Source organism: Chionomys nivalis, chromosome 12 (genome assembly GCF_950005125.1).
Source record: "Chionomys nivalis chromosome 12, mChiNiv1.1, whole genome shotgun sequence".
In the NCBI taxonomy this organism is placed as follows: Eukaryota; Metazoa; Chordata; class Mammalia; order Rodentia; family Cricetidae; genus Chionomys; species Chionomys nivalis.
The window spans coordinates 59,284,753-59,304,972 of record NC_080097.1 but is presented as its reverse complement, the minus strand read 5'-3'; the positions used below and the strand labels follow the sequence as shown (position 1 = coordinate 59,304,972).

Below are 20,220 nucleotides of genomic sequence, written 5' to 3'. Positions count from 1 at the left end.
TCAAAATGTATTTTTTAAAGCAAAAAAAAAGGGTGTGGGAAGATAATTTTGACAGTTGCTGATAAATTCCCCAAAAGGCCAAGACTCAATATATAAATTGCAAATTTTATTTATTCCTATGGTAGAATAATATGTGGTATTTGTTTCCTTTTTATAAATTACATTGATTTGTGTTCGTGTGTGCGTGTGTGTGTATACGTGTACCTTGGTATGTGCCAAGAGGTCAGAGGACACCTTCATGGAGTTTTTTTTCTTCTCCCACCATGTGGGTCTTGGGGATTGAACTTGGGTTCTCAGCTTTGGCAGCGGGCACCTTCACACATTGTACCGTCACGTGTAGTTTTAAAACCAAAAAGCAGGGGTTGGGAAGACAGCTCAGTGGGTGTGAGGGTTTGCCTTACCAACTTGTCACACCTAGAATCGCCTGGAAAGAGAATGACAGTGACAGACTGTCTAAGCTGGGTTGACCTGTGGCCTGTCTGTGGCAGACTGTCTCCGCTGCCCTCCTTGATACGGGAAGACCCCACCCACTGTGTGGGCAGTGCTGTGCCTTAGGCTGGGGGTCCTGAGCCGAGTACGAGCAGACAAGTGAGCTAGTGCACACACATCCGTTCCCCTCTGCTAGCTGTGGGCAGCATGTGGCTGTCCACTGCCACCGACTTCTCTGCGGTGATGGATGGCGACGTGGAGCTCTAAGTGGAAATGAACTCTTCTCCCCTAAACGGCTTTTCATCTGGGGATTTTATCACAGCAACAGAAACGAGACTTGAGTGGTGGGTAAAGCCCTTGCCACGCAGTTGTGAGGATTGGCACCCGGATTCCCAGGCCCCACGGAAATGTAACTCACCTGTAATCCCAGTGCTCAGGAGGCAGAGACACATTGAATACATACTGAACAAGTTAACTAGACTAGCTGAAACCAAGGTCTACAGGTTCTAAGAGAGACTCCGCTCCAATACATAAAGTGGGAAGCAATCAAGAAAGATACCCAACATTTACACTGCCAACATGCAGACAAATGTGAAAACACATATACATACCCACACCAAATACATGCAAAAAGTATGATAGAATTACAGTGACTAATTGTACTTATATTGCAATTGTAATATAAATATAACTAATACACTACATATAATGTGATAGTAATATAATCACAATAAATCCAATACTTTTCCTCTATCATGCATCCATTTGCTGATCTATTCATATATATTTGGCATTATTATTTGTGAGGTCAATAAAATTTTTTTACAACTTGCATTTCCGTGTGTATGTGTGTGTGTGTACGATGGAGAAGGTGATGCCTGTGCTGAGGTTTGTGTGTAGGTCTCCCACATGGAGATAGTCCTCTTTGCCATCTCTAACTACAGGTTACCTGGCCTGAGAGCTTTTAGGGACTCTCCTGCCTGGACAATCTTCCATCTTGCCTTAGGAACACCAGGGTTACAGAGGGAGTCTACCTAACCTGCCCTTGTATGCTAGCTGAGGATTTGAACTCAGGCCCTCACAGCTGCACAGTGAGTGTTTGACCCACTGAGCCATCTCCTCATTCTCTTTGGTTTGTTTCTTTTGACAGGGTCTATTAGCTCTGACTGACCTGGATCTCCCAATGTAGATCAGGTTGGCATTGAACTCACAGAGACCTGTTTGCCTTGGCCTTGGAGTGTTGGGATTAAAGGCCTGCATCACCACACTTGGCTCTGCATGTCTTTTATGGACATTGCTTATGTTTTTTTTTATTACAACTAATACTGAAAAAAACTTTTCTTATAGAGAAAAGCTTTTATTACTATAATTACTATGATGGTTTGTTGAGACAGGGTTTCTTTGTGTAACCATGGCTGTCCAGGAACTCGCTTTGTAGACCAGGCTGGCCTTGAACTCAGAGATCTTCCTGCCTCTGCCTCCTGAGTCCTGGGATTAAAGGTGTACATCATTACCGCCCAGTTTTGAGAAGAGTTTTTTGTTTCTGTGTTTTGTTGTATTTTTTTTTCTTTTTTCTTGAGACAGGATTTCTCTGTGCAACAGCCCTGGTTGTTGGGAACTCTCTCTGTAGACCAGGTTGGCCTTGAACTCACAGAGATCTATCTGCCTGCTTCTGCCTCCTGAGTGCCATGATCAAAGGTATATGCCACCACCACCCGGTTAAGAGTTTTTCATAAAAAATTTAAAAATTATTTTCTTAAGATGGGCTCTCACTACGTGTGTGTGTGTGTGTGCATATTTTGCCTGCATGCATGTCTGTGTAACACATGCATGCCTAGTGGTCTCAGAGGCTAGAGCAAGGCATCAGATGACCTGGACCTGGAGTTACAGATATTGTGAGCCACCATATGGGTGCTGGGAATCAAACAGCAGCCTCTGGATCCTTTGAAAGAACATCAAGGGCCGGGCGGTGGTGGCGCACGCCTTTAATCCCAGCACTCGGGAGGCAGAGACAGGCGGATCTCTGTGAGTTCGAGGCCAGCCTGGCCTACAAGAGCTAGTTCCAGGACAGGAACCAAAAGCTACGGAGAAACCCTGTCTCGAAAAATCAAAAAAAAAAAACAAAACAAAACAAAAAAAAAACCCAAGTGCTCTTAACCGCTGAACCATCTCTCCAGCCCCAACCCAATTATTATTATTATTATTTTGGTTTTTCGGAACTCACCGAGATCCGCCTGCCTCTGCCTCCCGAGTGCTGGGATTAAAGGCGTGCGCCACCACCGCCCGGCTATTATTATTATTTTTTAATAACACACTGAGTCCAATTCGTGCTGCTCATCTATTCATTTCCTCTAAAGGAAACTGATGCTCCTTCCCCCAGGAGCCACCAAATTCAATAGCTCATCTGAAAGGGGCGGGAGCTCTTCTGGCTAGAGTGCAGGCTGGCTTGATCGTGTGCAGGCAATAGAGCTGCTGTGAGTTCTGACTGCAGCCAGAAGACAGCGTTTCACTTGGCTCCTCCCTGAACTCTGTCTCTTACCACCTTTCCCCCCTTTCTTCGATGGTCCTCGAGTCTTATGTGTGTGGGGTGACACAGATGTCGCATATGTGGCTGAGCACCCCACAGACACGTCTCCACACTTTGGCCAATCGTGATTCTCTGCACCGGCCACCACCCACTAAGGCAAAGACACTTCTCTAATCGGGTCCAACAGCTACACTATTGCGAAGGTGCAGCGATGGGAATTTAGAGAGCGGTGTGTGATACGGCGCAGTAGGTTTACTGCTGTGAGCTCCGGTCAAGGATTCTCAGCCCGGATTACAGTAGCAAGCATGCGCTTCCTCCTGTGGAGCTGGTTACCCCGTAACACCCACGCCGCCGCCTCATTATGGTAGCTCAGTGTTCAGAGCCTGGCAAGGCTGCCGATGACTCCTCCAACCTCAGCTGCCAGCACGGCACTTTCCAGGCCTAGGAGCGGCTGCCACTTTCAGATGCATGTGCATTTACAGACATCTGTAGAATTTGCTTTTTCCTTAACAGAATCTTGCTATGTAGCCAGAAATGGCCTCCAACTGGTAACAGTCCTCCACCAGTCTCCTAAGAACTGAGATCACAGGCCTGAAATGAGGCCCAGCTACCAGTTATTAACTGGGGATAAAAGCAAGTTAAAAAAAAAAAAGTATGCTAGGGGTGGAGAGATGGCTCAGTGGTTAAGAGCACTGGCTATTCTGCCAGAGGTGCTGAGTTCAATTCCCAGAAACCACATGATGGCTCACAATCATCTATATTGGGATCTGATGCCCTCTTCTGGCATACAGGCATGCATGAAGATGGACGACTAATTAAAAAAAAATAAATCAATAACATTTAAAGCCAGGCAGTGGTGGTGTATTCCTTTAATCCGAGTACTGGGGAGGCAGAAGCAGGTGAGTCTCAGTTAGTTCGAGGCCAGCCTGGTCTACAAAGCAAGTTCCATGACAGCCAGGGCTGTTACACAGAGAAACATTTGTCTCGAAAAATAAATTTTAAAAAGAAAGAAGAAAAAAGGAAAGTATGTGTACCAATGATCTCATGCCCATAAAGATGTTTGTATATACTACAAACATATATTACATGGATACGAAACTGGACTATCAGAATTAGCCACGTTTGTCTGATTTAGATCACTTACAAAATTACATTTTGTGTAATTAAAAAAAAGCTAGGATTCAGTTCCAAGTCTGTCGAATAATACCAATCAGAACAACTGGGAATGGCATTGTGTGTTTATAGTTCCAGCCCTGCGGAGTGGATAAGGAGCAGTTCCAAGACAGCCTGTACTACAGGAGACTGTCTCTAGAACAAACCGACTAAACAAACAGCACAAGAAAAAAACCAAAGTCGGTCACAAGTGAACTCCGTTCAGGTGTGCGCACTAGGGGGCAGAGGAGCTAAGATGGCAAGGTGGCAGGGGAAAGTCGCCAAAGGGGAGGAAGGGCAGCTGGGCTTTGTGGTCGCCAGGGGGCAGTAGTGTAGGGCAACCCAGACTACCAGCCCCGGGCCTCTAAATCCAGGCAGGACAAGTCAGAGGTCACATGTCCCACTCCTATGCCTAATGCCTGAACCTAGGAGAGTTTGCGGTAGAGGATGCTCTAATCTGAAAGAGTCTGCCTTTCTGAGCAATCTTTTACATTAATACCTCACTGGTGCCAAACGGTTCTCTCTTCTGCCTGCTTTCTTTTGCAACACCACTGCGGGGAAATTGAGTCACTGGGAGGAGAGGGGAAAGAGAGCCGAAGTCACCCTCCCGTTCCAGACGAGGGAAGGGGGGAGGGTGCTCCAGGAAAACAAAGCGGGGTGGGTGGGTGGGGAGGCGGTTGGCTGGGCAGAAGCTGAGCCAGACACATGGAGAAACACTGCCCAGGATCAAAGGAAATATGACATTTGAAAAGAATGTGCGCGTCTGTTTGTGCCGCTGAGCGGGGGGTATAAGGGAGCAGGGCCCGGGCTGATTTCCGGGTCTGTCCTCCATGGCTTCCCACCTCCGCCCGCCCTCCTTTTAGGTGCAGGATAGTAGATGTTCTCGAGGTGCTCCTCGTGCTCCTTGCCCGTGAGTTTCTCCAGTTCCGAGGTGAAGCAGGACGGCAATGTAACCTGAGAAGAACCGAAGGGAAGAGAGGGGGAAAAAAATCAAACCAGGCCGTCTCCCCGCTCGGCCTCGGAACATTCTTCTCTCCCGCCCGCCAAGCCCCTCCCGCCGCACGGCCCTGGGCTTGCAGCCGGGGCAGCGCCGCACGTCATTGGGGTCCCCCGGGCTGGGGGGGTCCCCAGGACGGGCTCGGGGGAGGACTGAGAGGAGGAGGGGCGCCGCCTCGGCAGCCAAGGAGCTGGGGCCCGACAGGCCAGCCCCCCTTCCCTCTGCCCCGCAGAGCCTGTTTCTCATTAGAGTAATGGGCGCGGTCCCCGCCCGGCTCCCGAGTGTTTGTAAACGTCTGACCCGAGGGCCGGCGCTTAACCCTTTCGGTGCTGGCCTCGGGTGGCTGCTGGGGGCGCGGCCCAGAGCCTGAGGGATTGAAGATAAGAGCTCCGTGAGGCTTCTTAGGGAAGTTTGAAGCAAATGGTTAGCGTGCTGCGCAGGACGGTGACTTCTCCCTGCCCCGCGGAACCTGTAGCCCAAATCAAGAGTCTCCGGTCCCACGTTCTTTTCTTCCAACTGGGACCCCCCTTTTTTTTCTTGCTTACCCTTCCTAGAAACTCCAGTCCAGGTCTTCCTCCCCTGCCCAGGTGACAGGTGTCCAGCCCTGGGGCCAAAGTTTTCAGCTCCAGGCCCCTTCTAAACCTGGCTTGGAATTTAGGAGAGCCGGGAGGGGAATGCCCTTGGAAGAGAGAGAGAGAGAGAGAGAGAGAGAGAGAGAGAGAGAGAGAGAGAGAGAGAGAGAGGAGAGAGAGAGAGAGAGAGAGAGAGAGAGAGAGAGAGAGAGAGAGAGAGAGACAGAGAGACAGAGAGAGACAGAGAGACAGAGAGAGAGAGAGAGAGAGAGAGAGAGAGAGAGAGAGAGAGAGAGAGAGAGAGAGAGAGAGAAAGACTTTCTAGTCTGCAGCTCGAGGGGGGCGGGAGGGGGAGAGGGAGAAAGGGACCCGAAAGGGACCCGACTTCCTCCAAGGAAGCTAATTAATGGCCTAACTAGGCGGCTAGGACCAGGGTATCGGCAAAGCCCGGCCTGGATCTATGCCCAGAAGGGGCTGTGGGCCTTTAAAGGCTTCCTGGGGTTAGGAAAGTCTGAGAGGCTTCCCGGACAACTAAAAGTTCTGCATCCTCAGAAAATGGGAGGAGTGGCCGGTGGAGGTGATGGGTAAGCAGTGCAAAAGCTCCCTGAAGGCCCAGGTACAGTGGTCTCAGCGAGAGTGGAGAAAGGAATGGCCTCCTCTCTGAACAGCCCAGAACCTCTCTCAATTCCGGAACTCTTTCTACTCAGACTTGGATTGACAGCGCAGAAGCGGTGGCCTTTCTTGGGAGATGCTAGCTACACTACTCTTCAGATCTTAAGGAAGGGTGTACCACGGACCCGCCACACTGGGGGCCCAGAATATGGCCTCTTTAAGGCGACTCGGATTCCCCCCCACCCCCTCCCTCCGCTGAGACTAAATAAGTTGAGGTTTGGGCTCCCAGTGAGAATTGATTGTCACAACTGCGAGCCAATGGGTACCATTAGGGTCCTGTAACGTTTGAAGGGAACACTTTCCAATTCAGTTTTTTCTCCCCCTTTGGAGGGGGGCGGGACTGGAGAGATGACTGAGGGAAGGAGAGTGGGGGAGGACTAGGGGCGCGTGGTTTTCCCATCTCATCCCTGGAGGAGGGGCCGGAGCATCCCTGGTAGCCAATCAGGGACAGGCTGGGGGGGGGGGCCGCTTTGAAGAAGTTTGGGGGAAAAAAGTTTGGAAAAGTTTCTATACTAACGAGGGGGCGTCCGGAGGGAGGCGGCAGCGACAGAAGAGGGGGCGTCTCAGAGAAAGGGAGGGAGGGAGCCACCCGCGCGTGAAGCTACAGCAGCGTCCAGAGCCTCCCCCTCCCACCCAGGCGGGACCTGGGGGCTCCGGCCGGACCCATGGGGGCGGCAAGCTGCGAAGATGAGGAGCTGGAATTTAAGCTGGTGTTCGGGGAGGAAAAGGAGGCCCCCCCGCTGGGCGCGGGGGGCCCTGGGGAAGGTTAGTGTGGGGCTGGGAAGGGGTCATCTGGCCAGTGACTGAAGGGCCGGGGCGATCTGAGTTAGGACACTTTGGAGGTAGTGAGTCTGGGGTGGGGGTTGAGGTGGGTCAGAGATTGAAGGGAGCTGAGGGACTACCAAGACTGAGGAAGTGAGGCTGGGGGCCATGGCACCACTTTTTCCTTTTTAGGTCGTGACTGGGGTGGGAGTCGGGGTGTTGTTGGCTACGCGCCGCCTCCCGGCTAGGCCGGCTGTCTCTGTGATGGGGGGCGGAAGGGAATCTCGGCCCCCAAGAGCCCGGGGTGCCGGCTTGGGAAGGGGAGGGTTGGTTCTGGAGTTTGAGGCTTTCGGACCTAGGCCTGGTCCTGCAAACGTGACGCCTGGGGCTGGGGGCTCTTTCGGGCAGCGTAGGGGCACCCCTCCCCCTCCCCCTGTCTAGCCGCAATGAGAGGCAGATGGCGGGGATCGAGCCGGGGGCGGCGGCAGGCGCTCGCACGGAATCCGCGCTGCCCGCTGCCCCCCCCCCCGTTGGCTGGGCCCCCGCACGCATCACCCTTCGGCTGCACCCCCGCCCCCTTTTGGGGGGGCGAGGGAGGAGCCACCTCCCCTTGTCACCGCAGACATGCCCCCATCCTTCCCACCCCCAGGCCACTGTTGCGATGGTAACTGGGGTTTTTGCCAACACCATTTGGGGGTTTGGGAACCGTTGCTAATTGGGTTCATGTGTGAGTCGCCCCCGGCCCAGCCCAGAGCCTGGGCAAACACACCTCTAGGCCCGGCTCTAGCACTCCGCAGCCTACGGTCCTCACCATAAATCCCACCTTCTCTAGTGCCCTAGGACCCAGGACCAGGGATTCAGAATATGGGATTCTGGCATGCCTGCATCTCGTTTCCATCTTCTGATGTTCAACTTTGCTTTTGTCCTGAGACTAGGAAACCCCTCCTAGATGAGCAGCATATCAGGCTTTGGGAGCTAACCATCCAAGGAACATAGACATCTCACCAGCTTCTCTCTCCCTATCTCCCTCTACCCCCCTTTCCTTTTTGACAGAGCTGGACTCAGAGGATGCCCCTCCCTGCTGTCGTTTGGCCCTTGGGGAACCCCTTCCTTATGGTGCTGCCCCTATTGGTATTCCCCGACCCCCACCCCCTCGGCCAGGCATGCACTCACCACCACCCCGTCCTGCCCCTTCACCTGGCACCTGGGAGAGCCAGCCGGCTCGGTCGGTGAGGCTGGGGGGCCCAGGAGGGAGTGCGGGGGGTGCTGGGGGAGGTCGTGTTCTTGAGTGTCCCAGCATCCGGATCACCTCCATCTCTCCCACGCCTGACCCACCGACCTCGCTAGAGGACACTCCTGAAACCTGGGGAGATGGCTCTCCTAGAGATTACCCCCCACCAGAAGGCTTTGGGGGCTATCGAGAGGCAGGAAGCCAGGGCGGAGGTGCCTTCTTCAGCCCGAGCCCTGGCAGCAGCAGTCTGTCTTCGTGGAGTTTCTTCTCCGATGCCTCGGACGAGGCCGCCCTGTATGCAGCATGCGACGAGGTGGAGTCTGAACTCAATGAAGCAGCCTCTCGCTTTGGCTTGAGCTCTCCACTGCCTTCGCCCCGGGCTTCTCCGAGGCCCTGGACCCCGGAGGATCCATGGAGCCTCTATGGTCCAAGCTCGGGAGGCCGAGCGCCAGAGGATAGCTGGCTACTCCTCAGCGCTCCTGGGCCCATCCCAGCCTCCCCGCGGCCTGCTTCACCCTGTGGCAAGAGGCGCTATTCCAGTTCAGGAACCCCGTCTTCGGCCTCCCCAGCTCTGTCCCGCAGGGGCAGCCTTGGGGAAGATGGTCCAGAGCCACCTCCACCGCCCCCATTGCCTCTGGTCAGGGATCCTAGTTCTCCAGGCCCTTTTGACTATGTCGGAGCTCCAACAGCCGAGAGCATCCCTCAGAAAACCCGGAGGACTTCTAGCGAGCAGGCGGTGGCCCTGCCTCGGTCTGAGGAGCCTGCTTCGTGCAATGGAAAGCTGCCCTCCGGAACAGAAGAGGCTGTGGCCGCTCCAGGAGGTCTGCGGAAAGAGGTGGCTGGCATGGACTATCTAGCAGTGCCTTCTCCTCTTGCATGGTCCAAGGCCCGGATTGGGGGACATAGCCCCATCTTCAGGTGAGGGCCAGATCTGGCACCCCTCTGCTCTTCACATTCTACTCAGGGAGCAGGAAAGTCGAAGGCCGAGTTTAAAGACAGGTCCTGGTTCCAGGTGTGCTCCACTTCTCAGAAGAGCTTCTGCAACAGAACCCCAGCAGCTAATTGGTTTTAAGGCAATTTAGTTTAAAAACAAACACCTCCCCAAAAGCCAGCCGACTGACAATGGGCTGTTTCCTGTGGACCTATTAGAAAAAGCCTCTTCAGTATTCTAAGAACGGTTATCGGTTATCATAAACCCCTTTAGGGTTCCCACACCTCCTGGCCAGTCCTGTCTTGGGCAGATTGATCTTAGCCTCTGACTGATTAGACACAACAGGTAGAAGAACCCTGGGTTCCATTACAAGAAGCCCTCCACTAACTCTTATGTCTAGGCGTGGGTCTTAAGAACCCCACTTCCAATCTGAATAAAGTTACATGCATTTGCAAGTCAACGAATTTATATTGAAACTTGCTTTTCTATCCCTTCTAGTCTCTCAATCCTGCCCATTTCAATAGTCCCAAACCCTGAGCTGTCAGACTGAGGTGTCTCCATCCTGAGAAGTTTCTAGAGGGAAGCTAGACTCGCTGGGATTCCCATAGGCCAATGTTTTTCAACTTAGGCAGACTACTGTGTTGAGCTGGACAATTTCTAGTGCAGGACTGTCCTGACTGAGCAGCCTCCTAGGCCTTTATCATTAGACATTAGTAGCAGCTTTTGCATTCATTATGGTAAGTAAAAGACTGCAAAATATGGGGCCTGGGAGAAGGGGCAGGAAGTTACCAGTTGAAATTTACTAGCCGAGTCTGTAAGCGCAATTTCAGAAAAGCAGTCCTTAGCCCTTGCAACTTTTCCTACTTAGCCCCAACTAGCGGGAAGGAGTTGACCTGGTAGCAGAGTAGCCTGGCCCTAGCTTGTACTTTAGGCTTCTGCTCTCGGCCTTTTTATTTTTCTAATGCTTTTTCTGGTCTAAAATGGCACTTCTGTGCTATGCCTGCCCTCCTAGATAAGAGGATGGGTATGGCCTTTGGGTTTCTCTGTTTCTCCGTAAAACCTTCAATCCTTTGTCCAGAACCTGGGAGAAGGGAGTCTCAGTGCTATTTCCATCTTTTGTGTATGAGCGTGCGCGCACACACACACACATCTTCAAAGGACCCTGTTCCCTATCATTTCCTCTGTTTCTGAGATTTTGGAATTGACTTTTGCCATGATTTCTTATTTCTCCCATACCCACACTGCCTTCTCCCTCACACACCCAGTGTGATGCTGATGGGGCTGAGGTTCCAGACGACCATACTCTCCTCTTCCACCCAGGACCTCTGCCCTACCTCCCCTGGACTGGCCTTTGCCCAGCCAGTATGAACAGCTGGAGTTGAGGATCGAGGTACAGCCTAGAGCACACCATCGAGCCCACTACGAGACAGAGGGCAGCCGAGGTGCTGTCAAAGCTGCCCCTGGAGGTCACCCTGTGGTCAAGGTAAGGGGCAGAAGGCAGGCCCGACTTTCTTTCTCTTCTCCTGTCCTAGATTCCTGCAAATGAGCTTCAGCCATACACAGAATCATGGCACTGCCCTTTCCCACACTCTCAGCTGTGACCCCGCAGGCAGCCCAGGGGAGGGGCTGGAACCGGGGAAGGAAGGGTACATAGCAAGGACCCGGATATACTTTCTACTCTTCTTTTCTGTTCTCCTACACCCCCACGCTCCCCAACTTATCCCATGGGACATCAGCCTCATGTCTACTTTGGAAAATGGTGACTCGCCAGATGTGGGGGAGGGTTTCAGCTGAGGCCAAAGGTTACTGGGAGTTAGGTTTTCTCTATATTGAGTTGGCCTAGTCTTTCTTGGAAGCTCTTCCTCTTTTGCCCAGCCCAGTTTGGGCCTTCCAAGAATAACACTGTGAACTTGACTGTGAACATTTTCTCTACAGCGGATACCCAGTTTCCCACAGGGAATCCCTTACAGGGTATTCATCTTTCACCATTCCCATCCTTGGACAGGAAAAACCAAGGATGGATAAAGGGTGAAAGACACTGGGGCTTTCAAATAGGGGCTTCTGTCTCCCTCTGCCAGCTCCTAGGCTACAGTGAGAAGCCACTGACTCTCCAGATGTTCATTGGCACTGCAGATGAAAGGAGCCTGCGGCCACATGCCTTCTACCAGGTGCACCGTATTACTGGCAAGATGGTGGCCACGGCCAGCTATGAAGCTGTAGTCAGTGGTACCAAAGTGTTGGAGATGACCTTACTCCCAGAGAACAACATGGCCGCAAAGTAAGTCCCCAGTGAACTTTCTCCCAGCCCGCAGAATCTAAGACCAGAAAGCCCCCCCACTTTTTCTCTTTCCCAGAAGAGTTAGATATCATCAGTCCAAGTCAGTTTCCAGCTTTCTAGGCAAGTGTTTTGTGTAGCAAGTTTTTCTCTGTCTGGCAAGCCAGCTTGCAAGTAATGGCACAGAGACTTCCGTTATGAAAGAAAAGAATTACGAAAATTATTATGAAAGCTTGGCCTATAGCTTAGGTTTGTTCCTAACTAGCTCTTATGACTTGACCCATTTATATTCATGTACATTCTATCACATGGCATTACCTCTCTTCTCTTGCACCTCCTCTTTCCTCTGCATGTCTCCTAGTGCCTCAGCTTCTCCTCTTTCTTTCTCTTTGGAAGGCCCATCTATTGCTCCTGCTTACCTATTGGCCATTTAGCTTTTTATTACACCAATCACAGCAGCACATCATCACACAGTGTACAAATATCCCACAGCACTTCCCCCCTTTTCTCCAAATAAAAAGGAAAGATTTTAATTCTGACATAGTAAAACTATACACAATAATAACAATTATTAAGTAAGGACTACATTCACAATGTCCAGTCCATTTGTATTTGGCAAATTTGGAGAAAGTACTGCATTGCCTTTCCTATCAAAGTTTTATACCTAAACCACTTTCTATCATAACTATGTATTGCCATCCTAAAAAATATCTTTTTTAGACCTTAAATCATCTTCTTACATAATCAACTTAAGATTTTATGTTTCTCAACCTTATAAACTTTACATTTCTTTTTTTTTTTTTTTCTTTTTTTTTTTTTTTGGTTTTTCGAGACAGGGTTTCTCTGTAGCTTTGGAGCCTGGCCTGGAACTAGCTCTTGTAGACCAGGCTGGCCTCGAACTCCCAGAGATCCGCCTGCCTCTGCTGGGATTAAAGGCATGTGCCACCACCGCCCGGCTAAACTTTACATTTCTTATGCAAGTTTCTTTTCTGACTTTGATAACAATAAACTGTAACTATTACTATCTCGTCTTCAATCCCCATCAAAGACCCAAGAAGAATATACTATTACCTGAGTAAACAGGAAGTGTAGAACAAACAACTTCCAAAACTACAGAAATGACAGAGACAGCTGACTGCCTAGACGGTCACCCAAGGTTCATCTGCAACATTGGGGCATCCACCTTTTGCCCACAGGCCTAGAATATCTGACAGACTTTTCTGTGAAGCAGGAATTTTAAAGTACTGTCTTACTTGTCTTGGCAAAGTTCAGCAGTTGCTTTCTTTTGTGTCCTGTTTGTCCAGTTTGGACAGCATACTGTCAGCAGTCAAGGCAAGGGCAGTTTCTTGCCCAGTGGCTAGCTTTGCCACATTGAAAGCAAACTCCATATGGAGATTCTTTGATACCCATCATTCCTTTTTTTGAAGAAAATTGGTGCTACTGGGAGCAGACATGTCTCACTGTCATCAAAAGCTTTATGTTATTGAAACATCTTAAATTTCATATCCTGTAGATTTCTGAAGTGTTTGAAGACAACCCATCTAAGAGATATCTGTTTAACCTTGAAAACTTGACCATCTGACTACAAGTTTGATTGTTAGATGACTAACTACTAACATGTCTTTATTTATTATCCTAAATAGCTTTCAAGGACTAAGCTTTGCTTTACATTTTTAAATGAGCTGCACAGGTATAATACCTTAAACAAGAGTAGAAACATATATACAGTATAAGAAAAATAACCTTAAATTTGTATCAATATACAAAAATCCATACCAATGTAAAATAATTGAGACTAGTGGTTGTTCAAAAGTAGGCGCAACAATCCACCCTTTTATCCTATCATTTCTATACTCTATCCCTCCTTTCTCTTTTTGGAAAGAAATTCCTGAATCTAATCTTCTTTGTTCAGCTTTTTTCCTGACCATGACCAACAACAACTTGTATCCAACTCCCCCTAAATGATGATAAACATCTATAATCTATTGAAAGACCAAACCACGCAGTCCATCTCTCGGGAATGTGGGTGTCCTGTTCTCTAAACTGATTCCTACTGTCTGGGGGCAACAGAATCTTCAGGGGACCCTGAGAAAACTGGGATAATGGTCAAGTCCTGGGAGAACTAGCTGTATTATTTTTTTGTTTAGTCTCTGTGTGATGGGAAAGTGTAGAACTTATCTGAAGTTTGGCTGGATAGTCTGTAAGACTGGACCATCTTAGCTAGCAGCTTTGAAGCTGTTCAGGATGTAGAATTTTGAGGAAGCTGCAACAGAGATACTCTGAGAGGCTGGATCACCTGGTCTGCTTGTCTTCATTGGTGTCTGGTTCTTTTTTTTTTTATGAAAAGAAAACTTTTAAAGGTAGCATATACATCTGTATTAACACAAATATGGACTGTGCAGTGTGTACAAGAGACCTAAAGATGATTTTTTTTTTGTTTTATGTTTGAGCCGGTAAAGGCATCTGTAAATTTTATGTTTTTTTTGGACTGTACAACCAAACCTCATACTGTGCTACATGAAAGGATGACATGTAATAATAAGTATGAATACTCTGTACATAGCAAGGTTTATCATGTCTCATCCAGCCTCAGAGCTGTTCCCATAGTAGAGGGACCAACATATATATCTCCTGTTTTTTTTTTGTTTCTTTTTTCATGTCTGTAGCCAAAATTTTCAGGAGGTTTTTCCCTCAGTCAGATCTGATCTTTATTAATTTTGAAGAGAACCATAGCTTTCTGTTGCCTGTGGAAACAAAGGCATAGCCTCTTCCCCAATGCAATATGTTTTCTGACTTTTGTTTTGAAGTTAAGACATTCTTAAAATACATAGGTTGATTTCCTTTAGCAGTTTCCATAATTCAATGTCTCTCTGCAGCTATTGTTTTTTTGTTCATTAGCATTAAAAAATTTAAAGTCAACAAAGCACCACACAGGATCCAGACACCATGTGTTTTTCCCATCTTTATGTGGATTTTTTCTTTTATATTACTTTACTCCCTCTTTAAAGATTTTACTTTATTATTTTTAAACTATTTATTCTTTTGTGACTGCCTATACCCATTTTCTTTTTTCTCCCCAGCATCTAAGTCATTTTTACGCATACTGTAACCTATTCAGAGGGTTTTTTCTTTGGCCTGGAATTGAGTTTATGAGGCTCCTGGAGTCATACTCTTGCAGCATTCTCTGACACATGAGCCAAATCTTAAACTGCTAAGCTGTGGCTAGGCCCTCTGCCATGAGGCTCTCTCTTATGGCCTCGCGGCTGGCTCTGCCCACTTCGGGTCAGTGAGAGTGGAGCCACTTGTTCAGAACTTTGTTTTCTTAGCTTTCTCAGGCCTTATGTGGACCCACGTTGGGCACCATATGGAGCAAGCTTTCTTGTCAGACTATCTATGGATCACCAGCCTACAGATAATGACCTGGAGACTTCTTATTAATTATGAGAGTTCAGCCTATATCTTAGGGTTGTTTCTAACGAGGTCTTATAACTTAAATTAACCCATTTATATTAATCTAAATTCTATCATATGACATTATCTCTCTTCCATCTTGCATCTCCTATTTTCTCTCTGTGTCTCCTGGCATCTCTCGCCTGCCTCCATTCCTCCCTGTCTTCCTTTCTCTCTGCCAGGAAGTCCCACCTAGCTCTCTTGCGTATCTATTGGCTGTTCAACCTTTTATTACATTCATCACAGCAACACATCTTCTTACAGTGTACAAATGTTTTGTAACAATTTTATACCATTGAGCTATAGCCTCAGCTCAACTTCCTCCTCCTTCTTAAAGTCCTGGGAATTGAACCTAGGGCTTTATATACACTAGGGAAATGCTCTGTCACCAAGTCTCATCCCCAGTCGGTTTCTGACCTTAATGTCTAAGAAAGTATTTTTTGAGGCTGGGGAGCTTTCTTGGAGGCCATGTCTAGATTAAAAAATGGACTGAGGGTGGGAGCTTCCCTCTGGAAATGTATCACCGCCTCGCCTTTGCCTAGGAAGGCTTACCATCTCTCCTTTGCCTAGGAAGGCTCACCGCCTCGCCTTTGCCTAGGAAGGCTTACCATCTCTCCTTTGCCTAGGAAGGTTCACCATCTCTCCTTTGCCTAGGAAGGCTCACCATCTCTCCTTTGCCTAGGAAGGCTTACCATCTCTCCTTTGCCTTCAGCATTGACTGTGCTGGAATCCTGAAGCTTCGAAATTCAGACATTGAACTTCGGAAGGGTGAGACGGACATCGGGCGCAAAAACACACGTGTGCGGCTGGTGTTCCGTGTACACGTGCCTCAGGGCGGCGGGAAGGTCGTCTCTGTGCAGGCAGCGTCAGTGCCCATCGAATGCTGTGAGCAAACAGGCCCTGGCCAGTTCTCCGTATCTCGCAGCTCTTTTGTCTATCACCCATTTCCTCTACATGGTGTCCTGTGCCCCGTGTGTGGTGGGTGGCCCTATAGAGGACTCAGCTCTCCTTCTGCCATGATGAGGGAGAGGTGAAGGTGGTATTTTAGTTTACCCTGCTATAGACTCTGACTCAGGGACGGTCCAGATGAACCTGTACCTCTCTGCCCCGTCTCTGTTTCAGGAGTGGACCTTGCAAGTCTGTGTGGTTTCAAGGTTGCTGTTGGTTCTCTTTTCTATTTGCTCCTGGAAAGAGGGCTTCCCCAAGCTCTAGTGCTGGAAAGGGCTGTCCTTTCTGTACCCAGCCCAGCCAGACTCCTTTCTTATACTACTTTGCAGCCCAGCGCTCAGCTCAGGAGCTGCCCCAGGTGGAGGCCTACAGCCCCAGTGCCTGCTCTGTGAGAGGAGGGGAGGAACTAGTGCTGACCGGTTCCAACTTCCTGCCAGACTCTAAAGTGGTGTTCATTGAGAGGGGCCCTGGTGAGTACCCCCTGAGGAGAGGAGGGGAGTAGAGCTTACAACCCGCAGGTGAGACTCTGCGGCTCTCACAGAAGCACCCAGCTGAGCCTCCCTCGTGTACAGTCAGTTTCTCGTGGATGTGACCACAGCTAACACACCAAGGATAGTGAGCAAATACAAGAAATACACATCCTGCTTATTAAAGTATTAAAGAGGAACTGGCTTTGAGACGGTTTATCGTCATGAAAAAAGTATATGAAGTGAAGAAGGGACTTACAATTACTGTGGATTTCCCTGAGCCTGTCCTGAGCTCAGAGATAAAAGCCCAGCTGTAACTATGGGGTGCCCCCAAGATGGAGCTGTAGGGGTGGAGAAATGGGAGACAGGATTCTGGGTCCAACTACCAACCTGTGGGCTTCTCCTTTCTTCAACCCTTCTCACTGATGGCCCAGCCCCCAGACCACAGTTAGCACCCTGGGGTCCACATCATGAGTCTTGGTCTTAGTGCCTTCCTTCAAGATGGGACCCAGTCCTACCTCACTATCTGTCTTGCTGGTATCATGGGAGGGGATGTCTGAGTTAGCTGGTGGAAGAGTCCCAGGCACACTTCTAGCACTCTCTCTAGGTCCCTGCCATTTCCTTGGCCTTAGTTTGTCTTTTGACCCCCTTGGGGACAGTTTTAAAACTTGTCTTTGTCATCTGGTACAGTCTGTGCCAGACCTGCTAAGGATCTTTTAAAATCTGATTGACTCCAGCAGGAGGGGGAAGGGAGGGCGCTGGGGCAGTGGGTGGGCCCTAGAGCTAGGCTGGAGCTTTGTCTCTCCTGCTCAGATGGCAAGCTGCAGTGGGAGGAGGAGGCTGCGGTGAACCGGCTGCAGAGCAGTGAGGTACCAGTGTCCCTGGGGTACCCAACCTGGTGGTGGGGTGAGGGGTGGAAGAAGTAAGGAATTCTCAAGAGGGTCCCCTTAGAGGCAGATGGAACTCTGAGTTCGGGGGCAATCCTGGTCTACAGAGAGAGTTCCAGGACAGTCGGTTAGTGACCCTGTCTCCAAAACAAAACAAACAAGGTCTTTGCCTGGGCAGTGGGGATGGCACCTTAATTTCAGCACTCCAGAGGCAGAGACAGGTGGGTCTCTGTAAGTTCAAGGCCAGCCTGGTCTACAGAACGAGTTTCAGAACAGCTAAGGCTGTCCTGTCTCAAAAAACAGGTAGAAAAGGGAAGAAAGAAAGGAAGAAAGGAAGAAAGAAAGAAAGAAAGAAAGAAAGAAAGAAAGAAAGAAAGAAAGAAAGAAAGAAGAAAAAGAAAAGAGAAAAAACAACAGAAAAGGTTACTCCAGAGTAACTTTTTCTGGCCTGGAGGGTCTAGTTGCTTCATCTCCAGGGAACCGACTTTGCTCCTCAGCCTAGACTAGGAGATAAGGTTTGGGTTCGTGGAAGGGTTGGACTGATAATAAGACCTCCAAGGACTGTGTCTCATCCTCTGTCCTAACTAGGTGACACTGACTCTGACTGTCCCTGAGTACAGCAACAAGCGGGTATCCCGGCCAGTCCAGGTCTACTTCTACGTCTCCAACGGGCGGAGGAAGCGCAGCCCCACCCAAAGTTTCAAGTTCCTCCCTGGTGCGCTCTAAGACTGCCTGTGGTGGGGGTGGAGGGGGACCCCAATGTGAGGGGATGAGGGGTGGACGAACCCTAGGAAGGGAAGGAGGTTGGAAGGTGTGTCCTGGTGGAATTGCCAGAACCTCACCAGCCTGCTGCCTCCTCATCTTCCCAGTGATCTTCAAGGAGGAGCCCCTACCAGACTCATCTCTCCGGGGCTTCCCTTCCACGTCGGGTCCCCCCTTTGGCACTGACATGGACTTCTCACCACCCAGGCCCCCCTACCCCTCCTATCCCCATGAAGACCCTGCTTATGAGACTCCTTACCTGTCCGAAAGCTTTGGTTATAGCACCCCCACTCTATACCCCCAGACGGGGCCCCCACCATCCTATAGATCAGGCCTGCGGATGTTCCCCGAGACTGGAGATACCACAGGTTGTGCCCGCCCGCCTGCAGTCTCCTTCCTTCCCCGCCCCTTTCCCAGCGATCCTTATGGAGGACAGGGCTCTTCTTTTGCCCTGGGGCTTCCGTTCTCCCCTCCAGCTCCCTTTAGGCCTCCTTTACCTTCCTCCCCGCCCCTTGAAGACCCCTTCAATCCCCAGAATGCTGTCCACCCCCTACCTGCTGAGGGCTACAATGAGGTGGGGCCAGGCTATACCCCTGGGGAGGGGGCTTCGGAGCAGGAGAAATCCAGGGGTGGCTACAGCAGCGGCTTCAGAGACAGTGTACCTATCCAGGGTATCACCCTGGAGGAAGGTGGGTGTGGGACTGGGGGCTGTGAGTGTGAGTGAGTGCAAGAGACCGGTTTGCGTGTGCTGAGGGCTGGAGCTTGGCTACTCAGAGACTGGGCAGCCTTAGTGTCCCAGCGTAGTCGGGAGTCTCAGGGGCAAGTTCTTGGTGTATGTGGCCACCTGAATTCAACACCTTAATTCTGACGGGCACATGGAGTATCTTCCAGCTTTTTTTTTTCTCTGTCTCTGCCCCCTGCCCCAATCACAAAATTTCAGCCCTAGAAGTATTTCAAGACCATTCCCTCTAGTTCCCTGAATTGTAGATTCAAGCATTGAGTCTCAGGGAGGGACAGTGGCTTGTGGAAAGCTCAGTTGAGTGTTTTCCATTACCGTATCTTTTCCTAGTGACTGTAGTTTGCTTTGATGAAGAAGACCTCTCCCTCATTTGTCTCTTCAATGCTCAACCTACGTCTGACCTGCTGCCACTGGCATAGGCCAAGCTGGCTATGATCCAGGGCTGGGAACCCACACGGATGGAGTTGGACACAATTTAGTTAGGAGAAGATGTTAAGAGACATTAGGGAAACTGAGGCCCAGCCAAAGAGGAATCCAGATGTATCCTAGCTGAAGGCTTGCCTGGAATTGAAGGGGGGCGCGGCCTCTGGAAAAGGAAAAGGCCCTGCCTTAGCCCTATCTTTCAACTGCCCTCCTTTACAGTGAGTGAGATCATTGGCCGAGACCTGAGTGGCTTCCCTGCCCGTCCTGGAGAAGAGCCTCCTGCCTGAACCACGTGTAGTGGCCCCAGAAGCCCCACCTCCTTGCCCTTTTAACTGGGGCGCTGGCTCCAGAAGCTTGGGGGCCAACTCTAGTTTCTTTTTGCCCAGCTTTTATCTTCCTGTCCCCTTCTCCCTCTCCCAGCTGAGGTGTGGCCCCGGGCCTGGTGCTGCCTTGAAAGGGAGTGAGAGTGTGGATAGGGGCTGAGGCCGGATGCCAGAACTGACGGGACTGTGGTGCGGGCAGGCTGGGCAGGTTGATGGGTAATAAACTGCTCACTGACCAGCGCTTCAGCCTCCAGAGCTCCTTGGAGAAAGCGGCGATGCAAGCTTACTCCAGCTCCGTACCGAGGAGCTGAGAAGTTGGGAAGAGCTGGGGCATGGCGTGGAGCGATGAATCCTAAGGGTCTCCCCGATGGAGGGGGTGAGGGCAAACAGAGGGGCTCCCGAGGCTCCCTGGCTGCAGCTGAGGTTGGAGTTCAGGATTTGCATGGCTTCTTTATCCTCCCTGGAGGTTCAGGTTCCTTAGCTTTGGGATGAGACTTAGGAATCTTTTGTGTTCCCAGGTCCCTGTATGTTGTCACCACCCAGATGATTCTGATTTATAGCCAAGGTGGGAAAAGGTCAGTCCAGTTTCTCACTCAGAGAAAGAATCTGAGGTCCCAAGAGAGAAACAGGCCTGCCTAAAATCACAGCGGCGCAGCAGCACGCCGAGCATGGT

The 20,220-nt window shown here is 50.2% G+C and overlaps 1 protein-coding gene across 1 annotated transcript; it reads left to right on the top strand.

Moving 5' to 3' along the window:
- Positions 1-6,253: 6,253 nt before the first annotated feature.
- Nfatc4 (nuclear factor of activated T cells 4) lies at positions 6,254-19,756 on the top strand. The gene is made up of 11 exons (XM_057786819.1): positions 6,254-6,261; positions 6,987-7,114; positions 8,165-9,260; positions 10,594-10,756; positions 11,352-11,551; positions 15,711-15,883; positions 16,276-16,416; positions 17,227-17,282; positions 17,889-18,015; positions 18,170-18,751; positions 19,444-19,756. The coding sequence occupies exons 2-11, from the start codon at positions 7,015-7,017 to the stop codon at positions 19,509-19,511; spliced, it is 2,706 nt and encodes a 901-aa protein (XP_057642802.1). The 5' UTR covers positions 6,254-6,261; positions 6,987-7,014; the 3' UTR covers positions 19,512-19,756.
- Positions 19,757-20,220: the final 464 nt, after the last annotated feature.